Raw genomic sequence first — 24634 nt, 5'->3', positions numbered from 1 at the left:
GGACTCTTGTAAATTTCACATTCAACCAGTAACCAAGTCCCAAAGATTCCTCCTACTAACATCTGATATATATACCTCTATACCTAGTTTCCTACTTACTGTTGCCCTCATTCATCATCCCCAAGGTGTTAGTACAACAGTTTAACTGGTCTTGTGGTTCACTCCTTCCCTGGCTTCAATCCAGACTCTGTTTTGCTGGCAGAGAGAACTTGCTGATGTTGCTTATTCTGCTGCTTAAAAAGTCTGAATGGTCTCCTGAGACGTACAGAATAAATCCTAAATCCCTTTAAACAATACAAAATAGTAACTAATCATTGGAAAGATCAACTATATTCCTCCCATCCCTCCAAGTATAAATATTGTCTGTCATCTTAACATATTTATTTAACATATTCAAGTGGCTCACAACACATAAAATTCTTCCAAACACTTATTGCAATTTTCTTCTGTTATACAGTAACAGTAATACATGCAAATTCACTGTCATCTTGCTACAAAGAAAAACAGCACACAATTATCCACTCCACACAGCTGAAGTCTGTTAAGTCCAACACTAGTTTTGTTTTCCCCAGACTATAGAACTTTACATTCATTGTCTTTCTCTTTAGGAGTTTTCCAGTATTGATGTGTTATTTTAGTTCATCTCAGGACCTTCTTGTTTAGACACAATAGAAAGAAACTAGATCCATTATTTTAATAAGTCCCTGGCTTATACTGATCAAATCAGGAAGCTACATTGAGATTGCTGTTTGCAATATGCTTATGTCTCCAAGTATTCTTTTGGGGCTTTGATCGCTTTTCTCTTTGAAAGCTCTCTTTTCTATTGGAAATGGATGACACACAAGATAGAAAGGTTTCAGTATATCTGGACACATACTTGTGTGGCTGCTGAGTAGATAAAACTAAATTCTCAGCCCCGACACATGTTCTGCTTTTTGAGCAGATACCCCTGATCCAACTTGACCTGGAAACACTAGCGTGGATCACAAATGAAAATAATTCAACCAGGTGGACATGTATTTTGACAAGAATATTTATTTGTTATTTTTGAAAAATACACAAAGGCGAAAGGTGGCTTAGCTGCTGATTTTCCATAGTACAGCGGGGTACTGTAAGAAAGGGGGAGATATACCTGTTGTACATGGCAGTTACATTTCTAAGGCATTTAGGCTTAAGAGTAGTAGGCACACCCAGGCCCACTTACTTGAGTTTGAACATATTGAGGCACACGAGGCAGGCAAAGGATTTGAAACTATACAGTAAAACTCCTTCATGCATTTGTGTCTTAGGATTGCATATCCATCCTCCGACCCCCCAGCTCCCATAATTCCTTTTTCTTCACATGAATTTTGGAGTTGTTCATAGAACACTGGTAATAACCTACTCTTCGAGAGTTTGCTTATAATGACAACACCAATGGAACACACAGAACAGAACTATTTTGTGGACCAGTTCTGTAGACTTACCAAATTGAGGCTCTAGTAAGAAAAACACCAATTTGCAAAGGCACAGTGGAGACAGGTTTAATGCATTAAATATAACATGAATCATTCACAATAACAAGTTTAGTGTTTCAGGGAACTTTTGTTAATACAACACAGTTGGTCACACAAAATACAAATGCTTCTGTTGATTTGTCTTGGCAACTCAGATATATCAACAGTGCTAACAGTTTAACAGCTTTGTTCTCATCTGACAGAAAATAATGGCAGTTCTGCAAGGCAAATGTTAAACCTGACCGTATGTATTTATTAATTCCACAGTGTTTTGACAGATTATAGGGGATGGAGCTCAGAGGATGCTGACACGCTCACTGAGGGCTTTCATCTCTGTTTCTTCGGCCTCGGGACTGTCACTGTGGCTAGCGCTCAGACTGATCAGGTGTGCGGGGTACTGCAGCCCCTGCTCGCCTGCGAACTGCTCCCACCTTGAGTCATCACTCTCATGGGTGATATAGCGTTCCCCGATTTTGCACTCCAGCTCTCGTAAATCTAACCAGGTCTGATAATCCTGAGGAAGAAATTGCAAAATATTACCACAGATGTGATTAAAATTCATTAAAACACTTTCATATGTTGTCACTTCCCACAACATATACTAACTTTTTTCTCCCACTCTAATAGAGCCGTCTTTCATCAGGCACCCTGAAGTGACAGCATCAGCACCAGAGTCATCCTACTTGCCTACACTCTGCAAGTGCATCCTGTTTATAGGATATCATGCATCAGAAGGCGGGCGATTAATACTTGTAGTCAAGTAATTCAGATTGTTGATATTCCTTTGGAATTTAATGCCTACAGATAATCCTTTAGTATATCAGAAGATCATTTTTCTAAACTTTTAAGTTTAGTGTGAAAATAAGAGAGAAATAAGAGAGAAAATAAGAGAACAAGCACATGCATATGCTTTATATCTACCATGAATTTGTTTTATGAGCATTGCCCAGAATTTAAATATAAAGCTTTTAAATGAGTACAGTGCATGACCAGATGGGCACCTACTTGGACATTTATCAGGATTACACATGCAGATGCCTTTGAAATTTGGTCCTTGGAGCTTTTTTATGACCCTTCTTTTCGTGTTTTGTTTTTGGGGTGTGTGTATGTGTACGCTTGTGCTTGTGGGTGTGCTTTTTTCCCTTATCCAATTTTCCTGGTAGAGAGAGAGGTTTAGAAACACTAAACTGCTATTAAATACTAAGAAGTTGCAAGTATTCTGGCGAACACATTGATATCAGAATTACATCTAAAATAATATGACAAAATATTTTTACATATGATATCAAAATCTTAAATACTCAGAAGCTTATCCAACTGAGAAAATGTCCAATAACTGATTTTTACCTGTAGCCAAGGGTGACTCAAGGTCTTGTCCACACTATATCGCTTTCTCATTTTTACTTGCAGCAAGTTATTGATAAGATCAATGGCTGAAAAAAAATTTTATTAGTAAAAATAGATGACATATCTGGAACACATGCATAATTCACTTATAGTTTATTTCACATCTGCTACTTCACACAGTTAAATGCAACACAGTGATAACAGACACTAGAACCTGAAGAAAATTCCTCTTGAGAATTCTAAAACCTTGGCCTTAATTTTATTCTGGATGCTAAAAAATGAAATTAGAAATAACTGTAAAGGAAAGAGTATGAGTCTTTTGTGAGTGTGATGTAGATTTCTTTTGGTCTAGTCTTGAATACATTTTTCTGAAGTAGGAGTTTTGTTTGAATATACATCATTTAAAAATGTGTTGTACTAATGACAGGATAAGATATTCAAGAGAAAGAATTTACTAATTTTGTTATAAAATGTGTTTAAAGTTTGAATATACATAATAGGTTTTGCAGTCTATTTTTTTAGGGCTGCATCCATGGCATATGGAGGTTCCCAGGCTAGGGGCTGAATTGGTGCTATAGCTGCCAGCCTTCACCATGGCCACAGCAACGCAGGATCCGAGGGGCTTCTGTGACCTACACCACAGCTCATGGCAACGCCGGATCCTTAACCCAGTGAGCAAGGCCAGGGATCGAACCCATAACCTCATGGTTCCTATTGGATTCATCTCTGCTGCGCCAGGATGGGAACGCCAGGCTTCACAGTCTTGAATTAAGTGACAGACATCAGGACATCCCATTTTAAAGGGGGAAAAAAAAAATAAAGCATAACACGGGCCATGACCGATGATAAACTTTGAGCCTAAAAAACCAATGGACCAGTAGTGAAGCACTTTCGTCTCTTTCACCTTGCTTTTAAAAACAACCAATGAAATGAAATTATATTAGCCTTCATTGTTTTCAAGGGGAAGATGGGAGAGCAACTTGTCTAACAAGAATTCTTTTAACAGGTCAGAATCACAGACGATCCAGCCTGGTACTCTGCCTCTGATTGGGACTTCAACAGAATGTAGTTTAGGAAAAAAAGTGATTCTTCTAGTTATCTAGTCCATAAAGCATCTTAGTTACCCAGAGTACCATGTAACAGAGCTCTCATTCACCTTTCCGAAAATTATATTTTCAGCCTATACCATTAATTAATAGTTCACTATTTATCAAATTAATTCCCTTAAGCATCCCATTCATTTTTATAATGACTTCCCATCTCTTTCTTTCATATTAGTATTTTCTTCCCAAAAAAGAATTTAGTGAAATCTGCCAAACTAATGGAAGCATTCAAATTTCACCAAAAAGTTCATCCTCTCCCGTAATCTATGCTAGTTATTAAGTTTCTTGAGAGATGGATCTTTCTATCAAAATCCTTATATATTGGATAAAAATGCAAATTAACTCCCCAACTCCCCAGCCACCAAGTCCTGAATGAGGGGGCTTTGACTCTATCCTTTAGTCTACATCACCCTGTGTGGATCTGAAAATACAGAGTGTCACAGGAGTCCAGAGTCTACCTGGAACAAAGATCACTTTATTCTATCAGAATGAATCAGAATCCTTCTTGTTATCAGGCAAAGGGAAATGATTTCCACAGGCTTTCAGTAGTCTAAAGTTATATCTCTTTGATACTAATAGTCCACATATTTGCTGGCACAGAAAGACTGCAGAATCAAACATCTAAGAACTCTTTGATCGGAGAAAGGAAATGCAATAGCACATGTTTCAACGCTGTCTCTGCCTGTACACCCCTGCCTTCACTGGAGACCTTAGGAAACACAGTATTTAGTACAATTTCAAATTCCAAGCATGTGTTCTCAGAGAGCTTTTGAAAGTGTAGTTCTCTCAGTGAACTGCGTATTGGGCTTGTGCTTTAAAACATCCATTCACACGATTTACTCACTGGTGAGTAAAATGCACCTTCCATTCTTGCTGCTGTGAAGTCACACAGCAAAAATGGAGAGTAAGGGGTGAAGGGAGAGTGTATGTGCTACTGTAAGCATGCTGCAGCATTACGCTACCCCAGCCACTGCAGGGAATAAAGACATGTTATTAATTCACTCCTTCTGCTTTGAATTCTATAATTAGGAAGGTAGGAGTACAGTAACTCCACAAAAAGTCTGGTTGTGCCCAAATGGGCCCCAACAGTGAACTACACTGCCTAATGGGGAGGGAAGCACTGCCGGGGGAGAAACTAGAAGTGTCTGCAGGGAAGGGAATATGTGAAGATGAAAAAAATTGCTCTGCTGAATGAAGCATATAATCACAAGTCTGACTCCAGCCCCGGTACCCAGCTGCCCTGAATAAGCACAGTAAGATAATGACAAGTACCTCTAAGAGAAAATAGTTTAGGACATAAGGAGGGATTTAGAGGGAATACTTGGTGTATACATATGCGTGTCTATGTGTGTATTTATAAATGCATTTTTTGTGGCTCTTGGTAGCAGAAAGCAGAAATAATTAACTATGAAATGTTGGACTCTGTAGTTAAATGTTGGGAGCCTGGTGTTACTGAGAGAATAGGTCCATCATTAATGTTTGAGAGTTCCATTCCACTGGTCACTGTTTCTGGAACTCTTAAAACATCCTTTTCATTAATCAAGTCTCATAGAACACAGCATTAAATGTACTACTTGAAATGCCTTTCAAAAACCTACTTTTTAAAACAGATTTGAAGGTGTTTCTTGTTTTATGATATCCTCTTTATTGACCATGTCCATGACATGTAAGTATCAATCTCTAATTTGTTCATTCACCACATCTTCCTTGAGGAATTACTGTTGCCAATGACACAGGAATAAAAAAAGTTAATAATTAGTGATGTTGAGCATCTTTTCATGTGCTTTTCGGCCATCTGTCTAGTCTTCTTGGGAGAAATGTGTATTTAGATCTTTTGACCATTTTTTAATTTTTTTTTTTTTGGTCTTTTTGCCTTTTCTGGGGCTGCTCCCATGGCATATGGAGGTTCCCAAGCTAGGGGTCTAATTGGAGCTATAGCCGCAGGCCTACAGCAGAGCCATAGCAATGCGGGATCCAAGCTTCCTCTGCGACCTACACCACAGCTCATGGCAACACTGGATCTTTAACCCACTAAGCGAGTCCAGGGATTGAACCCACAACTTCATGGTTCCTAGTCAGATTCATTAACCACCGAGCCACTACGGAAACTCCCTTGGGATGCTTTTTTTTAAAAATATAAGGTTGTATGAGATGTTTGTGTATTTTGTCAGTTGCTTCATTTGTGGATTGTCTTTTCATTTTGCTATAGGTTTCATTTTCTCTGCAAAAGCTTTTAAGTTTAATTAGGTCCCATTTGTTTATTTTTTTATTATCGTTACTCTAAGAGATGGATCAAAAAAGAGATATTTCTGCAATTTACGTCAAAAAGAGTTCTGCTTATATTTTATTCTAAGAGTTTTATAGTAACCGGTATAACCTTTAGGTCTTTAATACATTTTGAGTTTGTTTTTGTGTATGGTGTTAAAGAGTGTTCTAATTTCATTCTTTTACATGTAGTGGTCCAGTTTTCCCAGTACCACTTATTGAAGGGACTGTCTTTTCTTCATTATGTATTCTTGCCTCCTTTGTTGCAGATTAATTGACTGTGTGTGGGTTTATTTCTGGGCTTTCTATCCTGTTCCACAGATCTCTATCTCTGGTTTTATGCTAGTACCATAGTGTTTTGATGACTGTAGCTTTGTAGGATAGTCTGAAGTCAGGGAGCCTGATTCCTCTAGTTCCTTTTTTCTTTCTCAAGATTTCTTTGGCTATTCAGGATCTTTTGTATTTCCTTACACATTTAAAATTTTTTTTCTTCTAGTTCTGTAAAATATACCATTGGTAATTTAATAGGGATTGCAATGAGTCTGTAGATTGCCTTGCTCAAGATCACTAATTAACAAAGAAATGCAAATCAAAACTTCAGTAAGGTATCACCTCACACCAGTAGGAATGGCCATCATCAAAAAGCCTATAAACAATAAATGCTGGAGAGGGTGTGGAGAAAAGGGAACCCTCTTACACTGTTGGTGGGAATGTAAATTGGTGCAACCACTATGGAAAATAGTATGGAGGTGTCTTTAAAAACTAAATACAGAACTACCATATGATCCAGCAATTCTACTCGGCATAAATTCAGAGAAAAACAATTTTAAAAGACACATGCACCCTAATTTTCACTGTAGCACTGTTTACAATAGCCAAGATGTGGAAGCAACCTAAATGGCCATCAACAGAGGACTGGGTAAAGAAGACGCAGTACATATATACAATGGAATGTTAGCCCTAAAAATCAAATAATGCCATTTGCAGCCAAACGGATGAACCTAGAAATTATCAAGCTAAGTGAAGTGAGTCAGACAAAGATAAATATCATATTAGATCACTAATATGTGGAATCTAGTAGAAATGATACGATAGAACTTACAAAACAGAAACAGACTCAAAAATTTCGAAACCAAACTTATGTTTACCAAACTTATGCAAGGGGATATATTAGGAGATTGGGACTGATATATACATACTACTATATACAAAATAGACAGGTAACAAGGACCTACTATATAGCTCATGGAAATTTACTCAATAGTGTTTAATAACCTATATGGGAAAAAAATCTGAAAAGGAATGGATATCTGTATATGTATAACTGATTTACTTTGCTGTTATGTCTGAAATTAACACATCTTTAAGTTAATTATATCCAAATAAATGTTTTTTCAAAAGTTAATAATAAAGTTCTGGCCCAAAAATGCTGCCAATCTAATTGCAAAGGCAAAAATATATGCATGCATGTGTGCAAACACACACGCACAATGACAAAATACACCATTTTAAATCTCTAACTTTTAATAAATAACCCACTTAAAGAAAAAAGTTTTTTTTTTTTTTTTTTTAGCACTTCTGAAATATCACTAGCTAGGATCCTAGTGACCTCCTCCAGTGGTCCAATCTCACATGTCAACCATGTTGCATAATACTGGTGACAAGAATTCTTTTCTCCTATGTTCTGCTCAAAGCTGTCTTTGTATAACTTACCCATATTAATTCTATTTATGTTCCAAATGCAATAGGACTTGGCTATACTATGTGACAGCTCTTCAAGTCTTCGTGACAGCATTTCACCTTAACCTCACCTTGTACAGTTTCTTGAGCTGTTACAGTCTCTTCAGTCTCCCTGAATGCCTTTATTTTATGTTCACTAGCTGTTTTTCAATGTTCCTGTTCACAATGGATCAGAATTTTCCTCATAATCAACTGCCAACTTGATTTGTTCACACAGATATTATTTACACAGCCTAGACTGAAGGTTTTCCATTTTTAAAAAAATTTCACATTCACATTCATAGATAGTCCTCATAAAAAACATATGAGAGTAGTTATTAATTTAATCTATATCTATAAAAAGGACAGATTGAAGTTTCAAAAGCTCATATAACTTGGTCAAGGTCAGAAGTTCCTAAGTAACAGCTGAGGTTGAAACTCAGGGGAACTGGCTCCAAAGCCCATGCTTTTAAACACTATAGCATGTAGTAGCCATTTCACAACATCAACTCAATATTATTAGCTGATAATAAAGTTAAAAACTAATTAAATCAAACATTTTCCCAATAATTAACATTAAATTCTTCTTAGCTATGTATCCACCACACTTTTGTGTACATAATTGCATGGATACATAGATGGATAGATGGGCAGATATATCTCTATCTATCTATCTATCTATCTATCTATCTATCTATCTATCTATCTATCTTCGTGACTTTACCTCAGTATTTCAGCATTCAAAGACTATTCTGAATGGGCTATGATCCTCTCTTATTGAAGAGACGAGTCCTCTAGCTTTCCACCACTTCCAGATTGAATAAGCCGATCTGCTATGTATTAGTCAAATTATTAGGATGAGGTGTACACATAGGATGTGATGACTCTATGACAGATTACACTCCCAACTGCCAGGCATATTACTTATTCTTTGAACAGGCTGATAAATGAACAATGTTTCCTCCTAGGACTATCCCATCCAGTCCATATGTTATCATCTTCTCCAAAGGCTACTGTGGGAGAATTTTTCCTAATGTTTTATTATAGTTAAGAAACATCAGTCCTTGGTATTACTCATCCTACAATCTGGCAATCTCATCTGAAAATAATGTAATTATTCTGGAGTAATAGATTCTAAATTAACTACTATTGACTAATATTGGGTTCTATTTATTTTCTTCTAAGTACTAGGATTTGTTTTCTAAATGTTTGCAAACGAGTCACTCAATCATTCATTCTAGGATGTTGATAAAGGACAAATATTGAGCTTCTTCTTGAATGATTTTAGAATCCATTCTGTCCCCCTTTTAGAAATTCAGAACACCCTGGCTTATCTTAAGTATGCTATCTCATTTCATTCATGATTTATTAAAAGATACTCACAATGGCTCTAAAAGTACCTCTGTTAGCTTCTTCAATATGCAGCATGTCCTGTTCTGAACACCAGTTATATTTTAGAGCTGCCATTGAGTATCCTCTTTCCCCCCAGGTACTAGCTCTCAACACAGACACACACCTGGGAAATCCTCAAGTTTAAAGGCTCCAAGCTAAGGGATGAAGGAAGCCACCTCAAAGGAGCAAAAAGACTAGGGAAACTAGAATAACCAGAGCAGTCCCAAAAGAGAGCCAACAGTCAGGAAAAAAATCCCAAATGGGATCTCACTCCAGTTTCAAAACTTTTTTTTTTTTTTTTTGTCTTTTTAGGGCCGCACCCACGGCACATGGAGATTCCCAGGCTAGGGGTCAAATCAGAGCTGTAGCTGCCAGCCTACACCACAGCCATGGCAACTCGGGATCTGAGCCGCATCTGCGACCTACACCACAGCTCACGCACGGCAAGGCCAGATCCCTAATCCACAGAGCGAGGCCAGGGATTGAACCTGCATCCTCATGGACAGTAGTCAGGTTTGTTGACCACTGAGCCACAACAGGAACTCTCCCAAAACTTAAATTAAGACTGGGAACTCATCTAGAGGGAATTGGGTAGTGCTTGCCTTTGAAACCTCGGGGGGAAGGTGGGGGTGGAGAAGAGAGACAATGGGAAGACAGATACAAAATTGAGCCCTTCTGTGAACTTCTCTCACTGGGAACTATGTCTAGTCACCTATGATGGAGAATGATAATGTGAGAAAAAAGAATGTATACATGTATGTGTAACTGGGTCACCCTGCTGTACAATAGAAAATTGACAGAACACTGTAAACCAGCTATAATGGAAAAAAAATAAAAATCATTATACTTATATTTAAAAACACGTAGGAGAAAGGGACTGCAGTCTGGCTATGGGAAATTGGGAGTAAGGCAGGGCTGCAGCAGAATGGTAAGTCAGAGGGAAAGGTGACAGGCTGGCCCAGATGCTGAACAGGGTGCTAAAGCCCAAGGTAGAAGGCTAGACGGATCCAGAAATGCCAGGTTCCTGGAGCTCCAAGAAGACCATGAGAAAGAGATATCTGGTGTAGAGAGAATGCCTTAAATTCTATGCTTTCTTCAATTGATATAGCAAAAAGTACATATATCATATCCGTCTTTCAGGAGGTGAGGTTTACTGCTACGGTGCTGGATTCTACAGGTTTGAGGCAATAAGCAGACATAATTTAAAACAGCTGCCATTCTGCTGTGGCCAAAGCTGTGCAGGAAAATCCTCCCTTCTCTTGGGTTATATTTTTTTGTTTCACAACCTCCTTTCCTATTCTCTCAACTTGAAGACTCCTTTGATCCCCTCCGAGAAAACAGGAGCAAAGTAGGCAGTGGCTGGTTCCTCCTTCTCTTTGAAGTAAATATGATGCCGACTTTTTCACAGAGTGGTAGGATTATTTTCTGATTGTATCTGCCATTTACTCTAAGAGGCAGCCTTTCTAAGATTATTCTGAGTTCTGTTCTCTTATTCGCCCTTAAGCTCAACCCCTTCCTTCCACATTATTAATAAACTGTCTCTAAGTCCAAGTTCTCTGAACACCTCAAATGGCTACACTGGGACAATGTGAGAAAATTTTCCATTTTCTTTCTCATTGGAAATTTTTAAACAACAGTATGGTGCACATTTTCATTTTAAAGAATCCTCTATCCCTTAAAATCACAGAGTTTTGTGTTTTCTAAAATGTCTCTAACTCTGGATTCACATTAATGTTTCCTATAAATTAAAATATAAGTAAAGAAAATTTGTTTTATGAAGACTATTGCTTTTTTGCTACAACAAATTCTTGGCTAACACAGTTACTTTCCCCCTAACTTCCTGTATGTATGGCAATTTCTCTTGTTGCCCTACCAGTTGAGAGACTGAAATGTCAGGAAAGCAACGAGAAAATTTGATTAAATGTTCCTTTTTTTTTTTTTTAACCAGAATGGGACTTTCAGCAGATGTTAGGATAGCTCTGTTCACCAGGTGCACAAATATATCTAAACAAAAACAGAATTAAATGGTATACACAGGTGCTGAAGGGCTTTATGTCTTAATATGAAAAGTAACATTCCGTCAGAGTGCTAATTGTAGGGACTCTATTTTCTTCTGGTGTCAAAATTCAGAGTCACCTTCGAAATCGTGAAAACAATATTGCAGTCATTCTCTATTTCAAAGCAAATGCTATGTGTATAGACACAGCAGATTCTGAATATATGGAAGGGACACTGATATGTGCCATTTTATGACTAAACTGAATGACATCTGAAGCTTGAAGAAAATCCTATGAAAAGAATGGAACTGGACATATTTGAATACACAATAGGTCCCTCAGGTCACACTTCACAGTCATCTTCCACTTCCAATCTTTATCATTTCAATACATGACTGTCTCCCCTACTCTCCCCACTAGATTTTAGCTGCTTTAAGGTTGTATAGATTGTGTATTCATTTTTGAACAATTTCATAAACATTAAAAATAAAGTGCTTATTGTATCTCATACATCACTTAATGTGTGAGAAAAATACTTGCTAACTGGTATTTGGTAGAAAGAATACATTAATTAGAAATTTAAATTGCTACTTTCTCAGCCCTAAGTTTTAATATCCATATTACATGCATATGGTTTGTATTTTTTGGCTAAAAATACTCTTGGATGGAAGGACATCATAAGTCTACAAACTATAACAGATCACAGGATCAGTGACTTGTATCAGCAAATCAGAATAATGCTGGGAGTATCTGCAGTACAGATCATGTGTGTTTTACCATGCTTTTTTACACCAAAAAAAATTACCTGTGAAACCCTGGGGCTGACCTGTTTTGTCCAGACATGGTACTTCAAAAACATTGTTCTTCCCACACTGTCTTCTTTCCAGCTGTAAATTATTCAGGTACAAATATTCAAATTAGAAAACCAGATCAGAACTATCGCTCTAGGGATGAAGTCGTCATCTGTCACCACTGAGCTCCTTGCCTTCAAGGAAGCATTTTCTTTTATCCCTTTCCATTCTGCCTCACTGCCTGTCACCCTGTAGGCTCAGTACTTCTCCCTTTGGCTTACTTCATGCTGATGGGTAAGCTGTGTGTTTATTTAAAAAATCGTTTTGCAGCCCTTCACATTCCAGCAAGCTGTTGCCCAGCAACACTAACTGGGACGCACTTCTCAAGGGCTGAAACCAGAGGCTGCAGGCAGCAAACAAGGCCACTGGAAATCACCATCTCCCTCGTTCCTGAGTCAATTACTGCAATCCAATGAAGTGCAAGAAAACCTTTAGAGACTCAACTTGGTATCTTTCCTTTTCCAGGTCTTTCCTCGGTGGAAAGTGATTCTATCAATGGGTACCTTTTTGCTTTTCCTTCAATTTAATTTCTTCCTGAAGATTAGAAGGACAGTCTTGGAAATCATCAATTGTTTAAACACAGCATATAGCAGCCCCCAAACTGATGCCAAAATGATTAAAAAAATTAAAGTCTAAATTAAAATAGGTTTATATTATTCTAATGAAGTTCAGGGTGGATTTTTTTTTTTTTTATTTTAACTGTATGTTAAAATCCTTTGGAGAGGCTTTTGGGTTTCTGTTGTTGTTGTTGTTTTAATGCTGATACTTAAGCCAAAGGTCAAGTGAACATCTTTAGGGGAGAGGCCTCCAGGTATCAGTAGTTTTAATATGTGCACTCAGGGTTGAGAATGGCTGTGTTAAGCATACTTCGTAGATTTTAAAACACTCTTAGATGAATAATCCAAGGATCTTAAACTGAAGATTCTGATTAGGTAGGTCTAGGGTGGGACCTGAGTCTGTATTTTAATGGCTGCCAATTGGAGCCTCAGGCTAATTATGAGTAGCAAGAGACTAGAGGCAGGAGAACACTGAAAGTAATAACTGGTTTAGCATTGCCCAAAGGCCCTGGAATAGATGGATGTAAACACAGAGAAAGGTACCCTACCTCAGCCCCATCTTGTTTACTATTCTGGAATGAAGACAAAGAAGGGTTTTAGGATAGCTTCCACTCAGAGGATGGGGACAGGGAGAGCACACAAATTGGATTACACAAATAAGTTCTAAAATAAACAAATAAGTACACACACACACACACACACACATACACATAAGTTCTACTGGTAAGACAACATTTAACAGTGACAAATGAAACTGAGCCCTCTATTTAGTGCACTCCCCCCCCCCCAAAAAAAAACCACAACAGTCTAAGCAAAGAATTGGACAAATGTGACTTAACAACATTTATAAGAAAAAAATTCAGAGTTGTACATGCACAGCAAACACAATATGAATCTACATTTGGCCATAAATTGAGTGTTATTTTGTGCCACTATAAAAGAAATGTGTTCTTATAATGAAGGAATGGTGGATTCACTTTATTCTCAGGCTCAGTGAACCCTGAGCCAGGACTAAAGGTTTGGAGGTTTGAGATTTTGAAGTTTGATTTAAAAAGCACATAAAGAGGGGAGTGTTTGGACCAGAGTGAATAGGAGGTTGAAGGAAAAAACTAACTGCCCAGGGGAAGAGAAGGCTCCGCCTGACATGACTGCTGCTTTCAAAGCTCTGAGGTGAGCTTTTATTTGGAAAATGTACTGGGCTTTTTCTACTAGTGAGTATAAACCCAGAGACACTTTGCTTACTGTGCTAGGGTCACGTTTGAAGAAATAAGAGCTCCTCATGAAACTGTATATTTTCTATCACTGGAGCAATATAAGAATATTCTGGATAACTTCAGTGGACTGGAGTGGATTGCTGGATTGGTATTATGGAGCAATATAGAGAGTAAGATAAGATTTTTAATATTCTATATTTTGGAATATTATTCTGTGTTGTTATTGTGAAAAGAAGCAAACTTACAGAATATTTAATATTTGTCGTTCCTATATCCTGACACCTACATATATATTTAGATGTCACAATTCAACTCAACTAGGATATACATTGAAAAGTGAAATTTTATTTTTACAATTGGGATATATAGGAAACACTTCAATTTGGGACACAAATAAACCACCAGTTTTTGAGCATTTATAATGTCAATGTTCTTGCTAAAACTTCTTCAGATCAATTTCTCTCTACAAATCACTTGTTAGATAAATGTCATAAATTATATTTTATTTGCAATCAAATGATTCCTCTCTTGGTGGGACACCTTTTCAGATACTAACTTATTTGAGTTTTTAAATACATATATGTATTCACACATATATTTAAAAATTCACTCTACTAAATATATATTACTTAAATTACACTTTTTGCTAATAATTTTAATTTCCTATTACTGAACAAAAAGAACATTCTTTTTCAAAAAAATTAAATACAAGTAATTTGAGAATTTCAAGTAGCGATTGTTTAAAATGTTAAAATGGCAGTGGAAGTTCTGACCCACATAATTCACTTTAGTTTATCAATCATGATAGAATTTCATGGCACCCAATCAAGCATTTTTAAGTAGTTCACTGCCTGGTCCCCTTGCATCTCCTCCATGCTGTTATGTCTGACAGTGGTGCTAATATGCTGACAAATCAATCTATTCATTAATATTCAGCAGGCTTGCTGGATCTGCCTCATAAACTGTTACAAACATAGTTTAATTTTTAAATGACAATTGTCTTTCTTTTGTTTCTCATACCATTGGATTTCTGGGTCTCATCTACCCGAGGCTTATTTTCAATGGGGCTATTTTTTTGTTTTGAACAATATGTAGTGAAAGAGGGACCTACAGCTGGTTCCTTTTCATGGCAAAGTGCTACTTTAAACTTAAGTGTTTAGCGTTCTGGAACACTGTTGGATTTTGAAAACATACCATGTGGTAATGGTGCTAAGGCTTTTATTTAGCTTTGCTTTGTGTTTGTACTGGCTGTATTTTTCATCTCCAATTTCTGGGGGAAAAACACACTTGTGACCAATTTTATTTGAATTTACCACACTGAATGGCAAAAAAATTGCTTTTAAAATAAAATTTAGATGCTTGGATAAATTTAGTGGTATGTTATTATAGCCATTCTATGCCTTCAGATGCCATATATTCTACACTGTACATAAATGTCAGCAGAGTATTGAGACCAACTGGAAGAATAAATTACAGCTGTGTTTATCAGGGGACAGAAGCAGTAGAAATATTACCACTGAAACTGTCGGAACACACAAGTGGAAAAAACCTCTGTCACTGTGGCACCATTTCAAGTTGATAATTTTGAACTAAAGATAAGCTATAGGATTAATGCAAGGGCATTTCCTTTTTACACATGTCAGGACTTCATGTATGATCTTAATTCTTGATAATGCCAACTAACCACGTGACTGAGGTTGAACAGTGGCAACACAGCAGGTGAGTTGAGAATAGGTGCTTCTTCAGACTTCACCTGTGAGCACAGAAAATGATCTCTGTCTGCGGGGGTCTCAGGCTCATTGTGAGACAATTTCCGAGGTTGTCTCTGTGTTGATTACTGCCTGCTTGCCTCCCTAATGGCATATAAAGGAATATCAAAACTCAGAAGGAAAAAATAGTAATTTAACCAGTGATCGTCATAGTCTATTACTAACCTCCCTCAAATTTACCATGTGTCTCTAACTGAACACATCAATTCATTTTGATGATGGAGATGTACTTTTACTCTAACAGATGCTTTCCCATCACTGCACCTTTGTCATCATTCTCCTAGGAAGACGACTTGCACTGAAGCAAATTATATTTCACCTTACCAGCTATACAATCCACATCACTTGGTTACCTGTGTCATCTCTCTTCTTCCTCTAGGGATAAATTCTTTGGTAAGCAAACTGTATAATAAAATTCATATATAAAAAGTACAATTTAAAATTTATCTTACGATCTAGGCCAACTAAAGGAATGTAGGAAGAGAATTCACTTGACTTCCATACTTGCAAATTCTCCTTTGTGTCAGCATAGATAGGTTTAGAGGTTTAAAGTTACATCTTCATCCGTTCAGTCACCATGCAAGGATTGATAATACAGAAAATTAAATATAACCTTCTAGCTCTTCAGCAATATTCACGTATGAAATATTACATACATGTACATGTATAAATACATATATAGATAGATAGATACAAGTATATAGGTGTAGTTTACACATTTAATGTTAGACAACTTTCAGACCAGGCATGGAAGAATTTTAATTACACAAAAGGTTGGACTCCACTTCTTCCTGGGCCTTTCTTGCATTTCTGTTAATTTTTAAATTTTTTTACAAAAATGCCATATGTACCTGATAAGATACCTAAATCAATCAGTAAGAAGAGTTCAAACAGAAAGACAAAACTTCATATCTCATTCTTTCATATCTCCAAAGAATACCTCTTTTAACTATAAAAAGAACTTCTCCTGATTACTACTACACATTTAAAAATATGTGCAGTATTGTTTCAGCTTGATTCACTAACTTTAAGGGATTCGGAGTATGGATAAGTACCACTCTGAATTGTTTATTAGTTTAAAATGAGATAGGTATAGAAAGTGAAACTAAGTCTTTGGAAACTTTCACAGCATTTCGACATTTTGTCACATTTTTATTATATTTCACAAAGTACTGGTCCATATGCTTGGAAATTAAAATAAAATAAAACCAGTCCTCCATCACAGATAGCTTGAGAAGAACCACTTTCAAAACACTGGTTCCTTTCCATTAAGGACCATGAATAATTTCATTTCAGTTTTCTTTATCTTATTGTCCTCCTCCTTCTCTTAATTAATTTAGTTATATTAAATTAAGGTACTAGCTACTGCTGTAATTTAGAATGGTACCTAGAGCAAACAATACAGGAGAGATATAGATATATATGTAACATTTATTCAAAAGGATTAACTCCATGATTAAATCATATATGAAATCATGCATATGAATGCATATAAGTCAAACCATTCATCTCGGCAGAATCTGACATGAACTGTGTGGAACACATAGCTCCTTTCACCTCCTCACTGTCCTCTTTTCTAGTGTAGAATTTTCATTATTTACATTCTTTTGCATAATTATAATGAAGTCAAACATGCTTGGTCTAAAGGTTTTCTCAAATGTAAAACTAATAAGCAATATGTGGAATAATTTATATATAACTATGATGAACTACATACAGGATTACAATTTGTACTCTTTATAAAGCTACAACCTATAACATCAAATTTCTATACCTACGCACACAGAGGAGAATTTTCAAGTGTTAAAAGAAAATTCCTACTTTCCTTTCATTGTTCAAAAGCATGACACGTGACTAGTTCCTTCTTTATTACACATAACCTTATTACACAACGTTTTGCATTTCTTGGAGTTTTTCCTTTTCTTCTTTCTTCTTGATATAGGAGGCTTGTCAAGAAACTTTCTTACTATTTTTTTCTTACTATTTTCATAGAGATCTATATTGAAATAAAATCAACATTTAGAACGAATTACATGTCCTGACATTAAATACTTGATAAAGAAGATGATGCAGATGCAAAAGAAATGTTATGAATGAGGAGTTCCCATTGTGGCGCAGTAGAAATGAATACAGCTAGGAACCATGAGGTTGCAGGTTCGATCCCTGGCCTCACTCAGTGGATTAAGGATTCGGTGTTGCCTTGAGCTATGGTGAAGGTCACAGATGCGGCTCAGATCCAGAGTTGCCGTGGCTGGGGCTGGGGTTGGCTGCTACAGCTCCAATTCGACCCCTAGCCTGGGAACCTCCATAAACCTCCATATGCCGCGGGTGTGGCCCTAAAATGCAAAAAAAAAAAAAAAGTTACAAATGAGAGGAATTTTATAATTTATGTGAATTTAAATATTGAGTACTTATTAAAAATATTTTGAGAGCACTGTCAAATGCTAGGTCTTTCAGGGGATCATGGCTCTCGAGCTGTATTTCTGAAAGTGTGATAAATGGATTTCTTATATTCTCAGAGCAAGATGCAAGTCCACTGGGGTGGAGTTTAGGAATCTCCATTATTAACCAGTTCCTCTGACTAACTGTTGATGTGCCAAAGTTAAAAAATGTTTGCTACAGATAGTCTTAGAACTAGATCTTGACAGGTAATTTAATGTGAGACATAATCAAGGAGTTCTTTGGCAAAATTATTAGTAATCCCTTACCTTGCAAATATTCCTGGGTTCTGACTATTAGCTAGTTTTTTCCATTACCTATTTCTAAGCTCTACACCCTTGGTATCTATTTCTTGGTATCACCCTTGCAATTTTCTGATTTTTTTTTTTTTTTGCAATGTCCATCCAGGATTCACCCTTATTATGTATCAGATGTGACAAACATGGAGGACACCATGACTATTTCTTGTTCTTTTGGAATTGTTAAACATGCAATGAAAGGAAGTGCATTTTGTTACATAATCAAGTGCATGTCCCCTTAGTGATAATGGGCTACCCTTTCCATAAGATAAACTTTCCTAATCAAGTAACTATTTTATTTATTTATTTATTTATTTTTTTGTCTTTTGTCTTTTTGTTGTTGTTGTTGTTGTTGCTATTTCTTGGGCCGCTCCCATGGCATATGGAGGTTCCCAGGCTAGGGGTTGAATCGGAGCTGTAGCCATCGGCCTACGCCAGAGCCACAGCAACGCGGGATCCGAGCCGCGTCTGCAACCTACACCACAGCTCACGGCAACGCTGGATCGTTAACCCACTGAGCAAGGGCAGGGACCGAACCCGCAACCTCATGGTTCCTAGTCGGATTCGTTAACCACTGCGCCACGACGGGAACTCCCTCAAGTAACTATTTTAAAATAGGTGCATACGTCCTTTCAAGGAACTAAGAAAGGTCATAGCCATCCTCTGTGCTGAGGACTAAACTTAGCCGAGTATGAGATAATGCTGGAGGTGATAGTAAGGTCATATCTAATTACTGACAGGTAGTAATGGATAAACTGGATGTTGTCAGGAGTTCCTGTCGTGGTGAAGTGGAAACGAATCCAACTAGGAACCATGGGATTGTGGGTTCGATTCCTGGCCTCGTCAGTTGGGTTAAGGATCTGGCATTGTCATGAGCTGTGGTGTGGGTCGCAGAAGCGGCTCAGATCCCATGTTACTGTGGCTGTGGCTGTAGCTCCAATTAAATCCTTAGCCTGGGAACCTCCATATGCCACAGGTGTGGCCCTAAAAAAAAAAAAAAAAAAAAAAGCAAAAAAAAAAAAAACCCCAAAAAAACCCTGGATGTTGTCAAACGGCCATCATACAGTCTCAATGATGACATGAAGCAAAATGCAACCCACACACTATTTCAGAATGAACTGAAACGTTCTCAAACTCCTCCCTTCCCATGATTACCTAAAGGCCCTTCTTGTGCAATTATGTGTAGCCATATGATTCATTCTGGAGTGTTATATTGTATACATACATTCTTACTTAATTATATTGGTATAGCTATATATAATTTATAACAGTGATTAGTTATATATAACTAATTAAATATGTGTGTTTAGTTACATATGTAATTATATAATAATATATATATGTGTATAACAAAATAAGTATATGTACAGATAGATTGATTGACCATGTAAAGTGATTGGAAACAAAGTGTTTAATACATTTAGAGTAATATAATTAGCTAACAACTGTGCTAACCATTTTCCAGTGCAATTTCATTTACTACTTAAAATAACTTAGGGAGTTAAGAATTAGTATCACCATATTTCAGACAAGAAAACTGAGACCTGAGAGAAGAAATACATTGGATGAGGTCACCAAGAAGCTAAGAGGAAGAGCTTTCAACTCAGGTCTTTATCACAACATGATCCTATTTCCCTGTCATTTTAGACATTATTAAAAATTGTGTTGCTATACTAGCTCTAAGCTATAAAGCATATTAAAAATTAAATGTGACAGCATGGCTAAATCCATTAGAAGGATAATCAAGTGGCTGTAAATGCAGTGGATAAGAGCTGTCTAGCATGGAGCAGACTAACAGGATTTGCACCCTAGCTCCACCCAAGGAAGCCACGTAATCCTCTCTGCCTGCACTGCCTCATCTTTAAAATGGAAATAATTACAGCATCTATTCAAAGGCTGGGGGGAAAAAGTATAATAACAGTATTATTTACAATAAATAAACATGTAAAATGTTTAAAGTAGTGCTTGGCTACAGTGCAAATGTTGTAGGCTAGGGATTCTTATTTTTTTTCTTTCAAAATTCAATGAATTTTACCAGTGCCATTTTACCTATAGTACTTGCTAAGTTAAGTTTCCTTCAATTTTTTTGTTCTCATTTTTCAAGTCAAACTTTAATTTGCAAAAGAACCTATTTTTATAATGGGCATCTGTTAATGCTTTCTGTGTTTGTTTTTAGCCTAGTATCTTTTCCCTGTAGGAAATTCCTCTCTCTAACCTAGAGGGGCTCTCCATCATCCACAGAGCCAATCAGGGCCAGTCTCCTGTGGTGACAGTATGATTGTTCCCAGGATATTACGGGATTTAAGCACAGCCAATCAGTGCCCCTTTCAGAGACTCTGGCTCCTGAGAGACAATTATGCATCCATTCTGAGATCATGTACAGTGGGTACTGTGTAAGCCTGAAGCGGCTGGAATATCATTTTGCATCACATGAAAAAGCCACCTGAGAAGGAAGCCATCATAAGTAAAGCAGAGGTGAGAGATGGAGATGTGTGTGTGACACTTGAAACTACAGGATCTGGATGAATGGGGTTTACCTTTTGGACTCTGCAGCTGTGTGAGTCAATTAGTTATCTCTGCCTCCTTTAGTTAGAGATGGGTTTCTGTTATCTGCATATAAGTCCCGATTAATTCAGTGATAAATTACTAGTCAGCATATCTCCATAATGCCTGTATCAGCTTATTACATTATAGTAGCAAAGTTAACTAGTTTAAAATATAGTATTCCCCAAAGGTTCCTAAATATCAAGACATTAGAAATAAGCACCCAATGTATGCTGTGAAGAATGGAGACAAGTTATTTCAAATCCAAGACCTACCAAAGTGTGATTTCAGGCAAGTCATTTAAACTTTCTGGTTTCCCTCTAACACAGAGACTAAAACAAGTTGCTAATTAGAGAACTGTTGGGAGGATCCAATGGCACACTGACAACTCACGTGCTCCAAAATATAGTATTAAACTGTATCAAGTTCATGTCTATACTAACAGGAAAAAGAGCATGATAAAGGAATTTTTTTATTCTAACACATCTACCTGTGCCACAAGGACCTTGAAACTTTGTCTTTGGTTTTTCATGCCCCCCCCCAAAAAAAAGTACAACTAACAATGTGTCTAAAGAACACTTGGGAAACATGCACATCAGTTTGCACAGAGTTCCTAAAATTGTGTAATCAATTCTCTGTTACTTGCCAGAGCAGCTACTTAGCTGAGTGTTCCACTATCCTTCTCCTAGATCCAAATCCTTGGCTCACCCCACACCTTTGTTCTATAGATGCCTTTACATCCTTTATCTCTTTCAGTCTCTATTACAACTTCATTATATGTGCAGAATCATTACCCTGTTTTACAGATAAGAAACTAAAGCTCAAAGGAGGTAAGTGATGGCTAATTAGAAAGACATGAAGGACAGTCTCAAACTACTTCACTGCTGATCCTTACCGTTGATTTACAGCCACTGAGGTACCTAGATTTTTACTTCTTTGCATCTGGAGTTTTAGTGTTTCTGGTGTGGTTTACAGTATCCTGAGATAGAAGATTTACTAATATCAGTTGTAATCACCCACTGCCAGATACTAGTTTGCTTATGTACTTATACTATCTGCTTAAAACTTATTTGGTACCAGCTCCGTGATAGTATCTAATCAGAAAATTGTTTTCAACAAGATAGTGGAATAGAATCTGGGACAGTAATTACTTTTGTAATACATCAGCTGATATTAGGACATAATTTAACTAGATTTTTTTTATATTCAATATTACTCCAGTTCATACACCAGCAGTTGGTTAACTCAAATGCCAACAGAGCTTCGTTAGCAAATAGTAGAACTCCTGTGCCTCAAAGGTAAGGATGAACTGGAAAAAGATACTGAGAAAAGAGGCCAGTTAATTCCCAAACTGATGCTTGAGTCATTTAGAAGAGAGGGAGTCTACCTGAGCTGGTCTCCCCATCACTTCATCTGAGTGGAAAGGTGTTTTTAGTGCTTAGACTTATCTACACCCAAGTAAAATGTGTTCTTTCTGGTCAAATATAAATCCTCTTGAATTATCCCATGTAATTCCCTCTTCGTGAAATGCCGTATCTCTTCCTTTTCGTTCTTTAGTGACTGGCTTAAGTTTCATCCCCTCTGAAAATGCAGTTCTGACTAGTGAAATACACAGTGACTCTTCCTCCTCTGAACTTGGAGATCCTGACTTTATACCAAGCTAACAATTCAAAGAAATAAATGAGCATTTCCCCAATCCTATAACTCATCCCTCCCAACAAATCTCTAGTTCTCTGAAGGAGAACTACTTTACGTTTTGTCCTTTACTTTCCTATTACTTTTGCATGTATATTGCGGTTTTCCAACAGGTTTCTTAGACTTTTGCTATCTGTGCCTCTGGTTTCTATTACTACTGATAATTAAACAATCATAATCTACAGTTAAATAGATTACATCAACATCGGAGGGCTGCACATTTCCATGAAACCAGAGAGTGGGCACCATTTGTTCCACTACTTCATAAAAAAGTACTCTACTACTTCAAGAAAAAACATTTAAAATGTGAAGGTTATTTTCCTAATGTCCTATTCCTACATAACAGAAAAATATCTGACTGGCTTTAGAGATATTTCAGGTTGGCACCTGTGGTAGCAACATCAAGTTATTTTACTGGATTTCTGAATTGAAAGTATCAAGCATAATGGTTAAATGAATTTGAAGGCAATGTTCCCTGACAAGTTTAGGGACAAAGTTACTTGATAATTCTCTTTTCTGCCTCCCAGATGAGAAAAGGAATTACCCTTCCCTTTTGTGCCTTTGGTGAATTATTCTAAATATTTCATCAGTCCTTTGGCTACATGGTAGCTCTTTTGAAAGTCACAGATTCCCTTATGAACTATCCACCTAGCATGAATTACAACTAATTAGATGATGTTAAAGGTTGTTGCTCATAGTAACTCAAAGCCCCTGAAAACTGATGGCTCTTTCCATTTAACATGAACAGCAGTCTAAGAACTAATTATCCCAGCAGTTTATACATGCTCGTTTCTAAGTTCTACACCACCACATGCAATAATAGGTATCAGAGAGATGTTTATCTATGAACATATTCTCCTTTTTAAGTGGTGAAAAGCCTCAACAAACTTAGAACTAGATGTTGCCTGAAAACTAAAAAAGAAAGCAGGGCTAGTGGTTAAAGAATGTATGCTCAGCCTGTCTGGTATAAATTCTGGCTCTGCCACTTGCCAGCTCTGAGATTCTGGTGGATGCTTCACTTCCATGGACTTAGTGCTCTCATTTGAAATACATGTATAATAGTAAAACCTATCTTAAGGAGTATTAAAGTCCACATGTTCATGAAGAACTCCTTTCTGAAGCATGGAGTAAGCCATTTTATTTGTCCTGGCTGCCCCACTGTTTCTTTTAAAACTATTGCTTTTCCTTTAAGAAGGGAATAATTATTAAGAAGAATTTAATGGGAGTTCCCGTCTTGGCGCAGAAGAAAAGAATCTGACTAGGAACCATGAGGTTGCAGGTTCAATCCCTGGCCTTGCTCAGTGGGTTAAGGATCCGGTGTTGCCATGATCTGTGGTGTAGGTTGCAAACGCAGCTCGGATCTGGCGTTGCTGTGGCTGTGGCTGACAGCAACAGATCCAATTCGACCCCTACTCTGGGAACCTCCATGTGCCATGAGTGCGGCCCTAGAAAGCCAAAAAAAAGAAGAAGAATTTAATTTTAATGCAATACTGCCAACGTAATTTATCCTAAAAGAATAATCAGAGATACATATAAGAACTTATACATAAAGGTTATCTAACATTGAACAAATAGAAACAACCTAAAAACATAATAGCAGGGAAATGGCTAAATAAAATACTAAACATGCTCTAATGTCACATAAAGGAAATCAGTATACAAAGAATTTGGAATGCTAATATATATATAATATGATAATTAAAATATCAATATCCAAGCATACAGTAAGTAAAAGATTACTCTTAGTAAAGATCGTGTATTATTTACCATTACTTCCATGTATAAATAGTTATATGTTTAAGGAAATATAGCAAATATTAACAGTTTCTCTTTATTTCACTTACCTCTTTATGTATATTTCTCAATTTCTCTATTTTATATATCTATACCTTTCATCAGAAGATTTTTTTTGTCTCTATTTCCTCTATTCAACACATCTCAATCAGT

The 24634-nt window shown here is 36.9% G+C and overlaps 1 protein-coding gene across 1 annotated transcript in view; it reads right to left on the bottom strand.

The window, feature by feature from the left end:
• Positions 1-1017: 1017 nt before the first annotated feature.
• PRKD1 (protein kinase D1) overlaps positions 1018-24634 on the bottom strand; it is a 326828-nt gene continuing 303211 nt past the window's right edge. Inside the window, 2 exon segments of the mRNA XM_047794955.1 lie at positions 1018-2010; positions 2844-2929. Coding sequence (XP_047650911.1) covers positions 1792-2010; positions 2844-2929 — 305 coding nt within the window. The 3' untranslated portion in view covers positions 1018-1791.

This window comes from Phacochoerus africanus, chromosome 9, assembly GCF_016906955.1.
Source record: "Phacochoerus africanus isolate WHEZ1 chromosome 9, ROS_Pafr_v1, whole genome shotgun sequence".
NCBI lineage: Eukaryota > Metazoa > Chordata > Mammalia > Artiodactyla > Suidae > Phacochoerus > Phacochoerus africanus.
Note: the sequence above shows the minus strand (reverse complement) of the source record. Positions and strands in the feature narration are given on the sequence as shown.